The following is a 9,327-nucleotide window of genomic DNA, read 5'->3' on the forward strand; positions in this document are numbered from 1 at the left end:
CCCTGTTCTGTGGCTGTGTCCCTGCAGCTCCCAAGAGCTGTGTTTCTGCACAGACCAAAGGTCTGGGCTGAAGCTGTTCAGCTGTAGGAGCTTTCCCCTGAGGATGAGGGGCTAGAGAGTGTGGCTGGTTGTGTCTCTGTCACACTGCTATAGCCAAGAGTGTGCTTGAATCCAGGCTCCAGGGCTGTCCTGCTGTCTGAACAATACCAGCCTTGTGACTTCTGCTCAGCCTCGTAGCTTCTGAAATGCTCCCCCGGATCAGTTATTTGTAGTCAGATGGTGCTTCCGTAGCTTTCCATGGCGGGGGGTGGGGGGCGGATCTTGCAGTTTAGGCACTTGACAGTCAGCCTGCCATTCCTTCTCATCTTCATCCTTAGTAGCTCTAGAATTTGCAGTCAAACTGAGCAAATAAGTAACTACCTAGCTCCTGTAAGGCATTGCTGTGAACGCCTCACAAACCCATGGCTGTGAATTCTTGTAGATTGCACCTTCGATAAAGAGTCAGAGCTCACCCCTCTGGAATCAGCGATTGGTGTCCTGGAGCTCATTCAGAGAGAATTCTCTGTGGCTGAGAAGACAATGGAAACTGTTCAGAAAATGGTGAAGGAAGCTGTAAGACCATTTTCAATAAATACTCTGCGCATCTTTTGGTTTAGAAAGGTCTTGTGTAAATGACAGTGGGAATTGCCTCACATGTAGAATACCGTTGTTAGTACCAACTTGGCCGCAAACACATATCTTCAGTGTATGTGCTGCTTCATCAGTTGATGTAGAAGTTGTTTCTCTGCATATGTTGGTACTAAGCTGTTACCTATGCCATGCTTGATTATTATGCATGCTTTTCCAAAGCTCATCTAGAGAGTATGGTCAATTCAGTGTCAGCAGAGAAACTGGTATTTGTTTTCTTCTGTAGGCTGTCATTGTCTGCATCAAAAACAGAGAGTTTGATAAAGCTTCAAAAATTGTCAAGAGGCATATGGGCAAGGATCCCAGAAGCCAGGTGAGTCTGCGCTGGAATGAAAGATGGCTGTTTGAGGACTGTCTGATATGTCTTGGGGGGTATTGGGGAGCAAGGATATTTGGGGTGATCTGATATGTCTTATAGAGTGTTGGTGAGGGGGGGCACTTGTGACCCATGTCGCAAGCATAAAAGGTTTCCTGAGAAGCATGCCTTTTGGGGAAAGCTGGATGAGAAGAAAGGGTAAGGATGATGAAATGGAAAGAGTCTTCCTTGAAAGGTGGACCCTCAGTGTTAGACATTTCTAAAGCACGTTGATCATCACTTTGGAGATCCCTCTGTTACACATGTTCCCTCACGTACCTTCATGGGTCTTCCAGGCATCCACATGCCTTTGTCTTGAGGCAAACTCAAGCTCACGTGTAGAGCGCGAGTTCGCAAGAAGGGCTGGTTCTGAAAGCAGAAAGAGTCCCCATTCCTGTTTCTGTAGGCAGTGTAATGTCTTGGGCGCCAGAAGCAAAAAGTCAGAATTGCTGAAAAAAGATTGTTCTCCTGTTCCTGTGGCCTTTTCCCAACCTTATGTCAGTGTAAATTCATTGCTCCTGGAGAATGTCAAACAGGAAGGGCCCAATCCTCGCCCAGACCCTAGCTCCTGCGGTTGCCATTTATACCCTTGTACCTATTTAGAGCATTCTTACCTCTCCTCCAGAAAAAGAGGAACGAGTTGCTGACTGTCATCCGGGAGAAAAATTTCACTCATCCAGTGGTCAAAAACTTCTCTTACAAGAACTTCCAGCAGAGCGTGTTTCAGTTCCTGAAGACCTATGTGGATGATTCGGAGCCACTGCTGCTAACGGTACGTGTCTGCCCTGCTTGCCTGGCTTCCCATGCTGCGCTTGCCTCTGCAGTGAGGGGCAGCAGTAAAACGGCATGAGGTACAGATTTGGGCAGAACTGACACTTACTTTCCCATGAGGCAATGAAATACAGTAATTTGGCTTCTACGTGCCTTCTGTGCCAGCAACGAGTTAGAGTTTCAGTGCCTATTTAACAGTGGGTTGAATGTAAAATACTTAAATTGAGTCAGTTCCTAAAAGTTTTATACAGTTGAACACATTTTTCGATCTGTGTAACAAGTGTTAATTGATAGGCGTGAACTCTGTACATGGTACCGACTGAACTGCAAGTAGCAGCTTAAAGTGCCTTTGGGAGGGGATAAAATCGGATGGTAGTACAAGGAATTATCTTTGTAATGGTTATGTGCTTTTTCTCTGTCCAAGATAATGAAAAAGACTTTGAATTCAGAACATGCCGAAGAACCAAAATACTCATCGGTGACTCCTGAGTCTGCAAATGGGCCAAAGGACCAAGCAGCAGCTCCGGAGTCTTCGGGAAGGGCAAAGAGCCCAGCAGGAGCTACAGAGCCTGCGGAAATGGCAAAAGACCTGGAGGGAGCTCCCAACCCTGCAGAAAGGGCAGATGACCCCGGAGCAGCTCCTGAGCTTATGGAAGGAGCTGGTGACTCTGCAGCAGCTCTTGAGCCAATGGAAGGAGCTACTGACCCAGCAGCAACTCCTGAACATATAATAGCAGCGGTTAATATCTTGGAAGATGCTTCGGAGGCTATGGAAATATCTGAAGAGCCAGCAGCAGCCACTCCAGAACTTCCAGGAGTGTCCTTCAGGGACTCAGAAAGGTGGGCAGAAGAATCTGGCCCTGTGTTGATGAAGCGTGGCTGCAGTTCGCTTCCGAGGGGTAGTTTGGTCTGTCCAGGCAGCTCTTAACTTCCCCGAATGCCAGCCCAAGTGGGTCTGCACAAGCAAGCCCCAAAGGCTATTTATTGGTGCAAGACTTCTGTGTGGATCACGATAAAAATGCTAAGGTGGTTTGGGTTTTTTTCTGAAGATACATAGTACTTTTGTAAGCTAGGGAGGGAGGGCAGTGGCTGGCAGAAGGTTTGCTCTTGTGGAGCAGCATTTGGTATCCGTATGTTTCAGCCCTTAGCTGAGAATAGCAGGGTGTCCAGGGCGCCCGGAGCATGGGCGCATTCTCAAGACCTGCTTCCTTGGTACACCACACCATTTAGAAGGAGGGCGGACCAAAGGGTTGGGAATGCCCTCTTGAATAGATTTTATTTGCACCCTAGGGTCAATTGTTGTGGGGCACACGATAGGGGCCAAGCCTGATTTCAGTGAAGTGGAGCTACCTTGGTGATATCTTTACAACCTGCTCAGTTCTGTTTATTTTGTAGGCAGCCCTCTGGAACTGTAACCGCGTATGGGATTTCTGTTCTGAGAGAAGCTTTCAAGATCCTGTCGGACTCCCAGGATTCTGACGCACTCTTCACCAAACTGGATGAAACAGACTTTTCTTTCCCCAAGCAACTGTCTCCTTCTGTATCCCACAGAACCAAGAGACGGAAAGAAGAGGAGAATCAAGATTCTGAGATCTCAGACCCTCCTGAAATATCCCATAAGGGCAAACGCTTGTTGACCATAAGCAAACTGGTCATGGAGCAAGACAGCCAGTACAGCGAGTCGAGTGAGAGCCCAGACTCTTCCCAGGAGCCAGTTGTATCTTCAGCTTCCAGACCTGTTCAGAAATTGCATGACCAGCCTGTATCTTCTAAGAGTGCCAAGTATGAAGCCCATCTTTTGTGGTATATTCTAATCTGCACCCAATTTTTTGACTTGCAGCTGACATCAGTAGTATGAACAACAAAAACTTTTATCTTTAATTCAAGATGAGTCTATTGACTGTCCTTGTCTGCTAGCATATGCGAAACTGGGCAGAGTAAATGCTCTGTTGTCCTTACACTTTACTGTTTGGTTAATGGAGAGGAGAAAATGATCCAGCTTCCACTGGCAGTGAGTCAGAGGTACTGCAATTAGTATTGGTAGGTGACTCCAGCGTGCGTATCGCAGGTAATGTGTGTTTCTCTGCCCTTTGGTTAGCGATGCTGAAGCTGGAAAGAGTTTGTAGGTGCATCTTGTGGAACAGATTAAACTCTCCTTTCTGCCTCTTGGGAAATACAACACTGACCGCGCTTAAGCTCTTTTTTCCCCAAAACTTTTGTTGGTTAAGAAACTCCTTGTTGTAGCTTTCTGACTGTTTCTTCAGTATGAGCTATTCCTTACCTTGTGGCTGAAATGACTGCAATAAGAGGTAGGGGTATGTTGGGATTTTTTCCTTTTTATAAGGATTTCCCACAGAAAACGGCAAAGTAGGCTTACTGGCAGAAGTCTAAAATTAACACTGATACGAGACTCTTCAGCTAAGAGTCTCATGAGTATCTCCTGTAGGCTGTAACAAGGGTGTAACAAAGCTTCCTGCTTAAATGTCTTGAGTTGCTCTTCTTTGCCTTAGTGAAGCTGCACAGCAGCCAGCAATAATGATGTTTTGGATCCCCAGGAGTGAAACTGGGAGGATTGAGGAGAGCTTGATGTGTTTGAAAAGATAACTAGAACACAGCTGCCCTTAGTTCCTGGCTTAAAACTGTCAAGAACACAAAAGGTTTGGTTCTGAAGGGCGTGCAGTGAAGATCTCGACACTGTGTAGCATGGTATGACTCGGGTATGACACCTTCCCATCCTGTGCCAGGTGCCTGAAGCGAGGGTTAGTGCCTGATCAGGAAGGAGCCTGGAGTGGGGCTGCTGCCGCACAGCTGACGCTGGCTTGAGCAGCTCTTGAGTTTCAGCTCTGCCACTGTGCAAGTTGGTTTCCAGTTCACCTGGAAAGTGATGTATTGTCTGTGCTGCTTGTGTGGCGGTCTTGTCCTGAAGCCTTTAAGTGTCAGGACTCGTGGTAGCAGTGCTGCTAATGACATCTGCCTGGAAATGTAATTGTGTGCATCTCTGCTGGTAGCTGGTTCTCAAATGTTTATGTGGAAGAAAGAGGCAACTTCAAGTAAGAATAGAGAGCATTTACTTTCCTGTAATCATAAATGGCTTCAATTATATTGGATGTGACAGCCAGGCGTGAACCTTTTGAAGTTGTGGGGTTTTTTTAACAGACTTAATTTCATCTCACAAGTTTGTGCTTGAGGATTGGAAGCAGGTGACAGCATTGAGGCACTTGATCTCATGGAGAGGCCTCTGTAGCTTGATTGACCTCAGTAGTGTTAGTAGTGAAATGGTAAGAATTGAATGCTTCTTGGGATGACTAAAGGCTTCTCCCCTGAGCTGTTGGCAAGTCTGTGCCATACACGAAGGCCTGGGAAGTCCAGCTCTGTGTGTCTCTTTGCTGTAAGTGCTTAATTGTGTAGTTAATACCCGGTCACTTGTTTTTGCAAATGCTGGCTACAAAATACAATACTCCACTTGTATTTGAGTATATATTGCACGCCATACCTTCAGGTAGGGGCTCCAAAGGATTCATTCCTCCTCAGAGAGGAGAGGAGGAGGTGGCAGCATGTTTATATATTGCTTTATGGGTGCATTTCTTTGCACTGCGCGCTCATCACAGGCTTGCCTGCTGTGCTCCAGGTGTCCCTGTACTTTCTCCCGCTAAAATGTTCTCCCTAGCCAGTAGCCAAAGTAAATGCTTGCCTGCTTTCAGGTCCTTCAGCGGAAGGTGGAACAGCTCATATGGCGAAGAAGAAAAAGACAGCTGGAGTGAGGAGGATGAGCTCTTCTCAGATGCAGGTAAGAACAGAGCCTGCATTGCTGGTGTTAATTGATGATAATCCTGGCTTTGAGGCTCATTCATGGGTGTCTTGCTACCTTCTGTGTGATTTTGAAACTAGATTTTGTGACTGATTTTGAAACTGGAAACTCTAAAAGCCCAAGAAAATAGGTAGCTCTCCAACTCTGAGAGATTTGTTCTTTGTACCTCTGACCTGAAATGCATGCCAAAAACTCCTGTTCAAGTTTAAGACTAATTGTGCTTAGTTTACAGGATGTAAATATTGGAAATACAGCTCTTTCCCCGTTCTCACTTTAGTGCCATGAAATAAAGGTTAAGTTTACCTCTTCAGCCAAATTCCAATTCCAGTCCAGTTCCCTTTGCAGCTAGATGCACAGCTTAGCTGGTGAAAAGGAGTGGACAATGGACGTCTAATTCCAGCTTCAACATACAGCATAGCCACGTGCTGGATGGATGCCCCTATTCTTGATGCATTGGCTAGTTTAAAACAAAACGGATCTTATTGTAAAGCTTTCACATAAAGCAATTGGGGCTTGAAACAGAAAGGCTGTGCACGCTATAGCTGCAGAAAAGGGAGGGATAAAGGAATTTGTTTTATTGTCTGCTGTGGGATGCTCTCATTGTAGGCTGACTGCATAGTTCAGCAGTTAAGCCCAAGGCAGTCTCTTGAGGACATCTGTATCTCCTGGGTTATGGTGAAATGTAATCCTCTCGCCTTGTTTTTCAGCATCATTTGGGACAAACAGCCACAACACTACAGTCTTCGGTTCCAAGAAACAGGTAACGTGGAGCCCTTAAGTCCTTTCAGTAAGGCCTGAAATCTGGACATGTCTGTTTAGAAGAGCAAATTTCTATGATGCTTCCTGAGGCTGGTGCTTGCAATATCCAGGCTTGATCTGAGCTGTGCAGGTCTCTGCATTCACAGAGCTGGGTGGAGTTTCTCTCTTGGAACAGCCCAGTTTGGTAGTTGGCTGAAGGTGTGTGCCTTCCACACGCCAGGCGCTGGGTATGTGAGTGAAGTTGCCTTTCCTTGATGCTGGTGGTTCAGAGCTGGGTTCGCTCAGTTCCCCACGCGCTGGAGAGGTTCAGCGTCTTGTTTGGGTGAGGGACACGTGTACAGCAGCTGTTACGTGGCAGAGGTTCCTAAGTTTGGTGCTACTAGGAACTGTCTCACCCTTCCTTGTAGGAAGACAGCTGCTGGCTCTTGCGCTGCTGTACACTATGTAGCACTTTGTTCCCAGTAACTGCTTTCTTCAATTATTTTGTGTTTTGCCTGCAGTATAAAAATTCAGGGACCTGTAGACCTGAACTTGCAGATTATGTTTTTTTTTAACACTCTACTTGTATGCTATTAGGCAGGGTGTAGGCAGCAAGTGCTTTGATGCTTGCTGTTGCACCAAAAGGTAATTCCTCTTTTATGTGATTGCTATTGTGCTTTGGGAAGCAGAGCTACTCCTCAGCTTGTGCCGGAGCTGAGCACTTCGCTTATTTGTAACAGTATGAGAGCGCGTTGGCAGTGAAGTGATTGAGTGGTGTGTGTGCTATTGACAGGACATCTCTGCCTCTCCTCTATGTTGGCCCAGATGATAAAGGAAAGCTAACATGCTGGGAAGGAGTTGCAGCGCGTTTCTCTGCCAGGTGCAACTCCTCCCTGAAACTGCACTCTGTACTCACAGAACACTGCTTATGTGCTCTTTTGTAGAAATGGACAATACAAGAGAGCGAGTGGATCAAAGAGGGCGTGAAGAAGTTTGGAGAAGGGAGATGGAAGGCCATCTGCCAGAAATATCCCTTCCAGAACCGCACCGCAGTGATGATCAAGGATCGCTGGCGGACCATGAAAAAGCTGGGAATCCTCTAAAGTTGACAGCCACGGGACCTTCAGTGCAAAAACCTTATTTTTCTTTTGAAAGATGGTCCGGGGCAATAGTAGCAGGGAGGCTGCTGTGCTCATCCCTGATGTGTGTTGGGGCCAGCGTGGTGAGCCCCTCTGGCTCCTGGCACCCACGACTGCTGCAACAGACGGAAACCACGTCTGACAAGAACCGAGGAGCCTTGTGTCTTGAGTTGTAGCTGCAAGGTTTAGGTCTTCTGCAGTTGGCAGAAGCTGCGCAGCCCGATTGCACATGCTCGGAAACGGCCTGGATTGGGACTTCCTTTTCCACTTGACAACTGCAGCCTTTGTAGAATGAATCCCAACCTGATGGGCTGCTGAAATGACGGTCTTCTCTGCTCAGATGCTGTCAAATGGCAGGATAATCCTGTCAGTGGCTATTTTTATGTGTTTTAATTGTCTAAACTGTGAATTGCGTGTTTCATCCATTTGCACTCAGTCCCCTGTGGGAGAGAGGCAGTGCACAGACCCAGAGCTGCTGGGGAGAAGAGATTTAGGCAAGGCGATCTGCTTGGATATTTTTTATTTTTTTTTTCACATTTCTTTCTGCTTTGTAAATGGCTAGTCTGCGAGTGAGAATTTCTCCCTTCCAGCTTTGAGGCTTTAAAAACGTTATTTTTTGTTTCAGTACTTAAATGTCACTTGTTCCCATGTTAAAAGTTTCAGTGCTTACTGATTTTGGTCATGTCTTACTGGCACGTCTCCTTCCTTGTAACATCCTCCTCCTGTGTGCAGTCCCTGCAAGCGTATGAGCTCCGAGGGCACTGCGCGTTTCTTGCCTTCAGGTGCCAAAGCTGGAGTCTGTGTCTGAGTGGTCTTCTGTAAAATAAAGTTCCTTTCTTGTTGGGTGAGCTTATACCTCGTGGATGGAAATGCGGCAGTTTGGGGTGCTGCCTGCTTGAATGTGGGGCTCCCTGTGTGCCTCGTGAGGCTGGGGGTGTTGTGTCGGCAGCTGTTTGGGGTGGAGCAACAATTCCCTTAAGGCATGAGGTGCTGCTGCTTCGGCATAGGTGTGAAGCAGAAGCTTCTGGACTAGACTTGGGCTGAAGTCAAAGGGCAGGGGAGGTAGGCGGGCATTTTCTAAAAGCAGCCTCCCTGGGCTGCATTCCGGTAGAGCCAAGGCTGGGGAGAAGTCTGTTTGGAAACACCTGCTTTCCCTCTGTCCTTCAGCAGCAGCTGCTGGACTGAGCTTCTCTTGTCACCTGGCTGCAGCTCTGCCTTTCCCTCCCCTTCTGCTTGTAGACCCGTTTCTCCGGGGTCAGAGCAGCCCTGATGATTAGACAGGAGCTCTGCAGAGGCCCGTTCCGAGCTGGAGAGGCTTGATGCGAGCTGCAAGCTGGACCAGTAACTGTCAGTGTGAGGCAGTGCCCGTTGGTTGTGCCCAGCTGGAAGGAGCCGTGTTCGTGCTGTGCGGGGCTGAGCCCGTTCTCCTTCCCGGCTCTGTGCTGGGCTCTTGCCCATGGCTGCACAGGGAGGGTGTCGCAGCCCAAGGCAAACTGCTGGTGTGCCAGAGAGCAGCTGTGGGGGAACGATGTGGGCCCTGTTCAGTCAGCCTGCTCGGGGCTGTGTATGCTTCTTGGGGGTGAAACACTTTTCCTGTTTAATTTGTTTGTTCACAGGGCAGAGACTGGCTGAGCATCGGTCAGCAAGGGTAGCAGGGCTGGCTGGGGAGCGGCTCTGTGCAGCCAGGAGGTGCTGCTGGTGACCGTGGTGCTTCTTCGCAGCAGCCTCAGCCTCTGCAGAAGGGTTCAGCTGTGCCGGACCAGCTCCTGCTCTGCACCGAGGTCACCTTGAGGAGCGGACCCTGTGCCACACTCCTCCTGATGCCAGCC

The 9,327-nt window shown here is 48.0% G+C and overlaps 1 protein-coding gene across 1 annotated transcript; it reads left to right on the top strand.

Annotated features, from left to right (window-relative positions):
- Window positions 1-481: 481 nt before the first annotated feature.
- TERF2 (telomeric repeat binding factor 2) lies at window positions 482-7,462 on the top strand (the record flags this gene model as incomplete). Its single annotated transcript, XM_009694738.1, has 8 exons — window positions 482-612; window positions 914-1,000; window positions 1,668-1,814; window positions 2,238-2,653; window positions 3,209-3,595; window positions 5,524-5,600; window positions 6,329-6,381; window positions 7,304-7,462. Coding segments are annotated over 8 exons (1,457 nt in total), but the record flags the coding sequence as incomplete, so codon positions are not given.
- Window positions 7,463-9,327: the final 1,865 nt, after the last annotated feature.

Source organism: Cariama cristata, unplaced genomic scaffold, assembly GCF_000690535.1.
Source record: "Cariama cristata isolate BGI_N322 unplaced genomic scaffold, ASM69053v1 scaffold20002, whole genome shotgun sequence".
Classification (NCBI taxonomy): domain Eukaryota; kingdom Metazoa; phylum Chordata; class Aves; order Cariamiformes; family Cariamidae; genus Cariama; species Cariama cristata.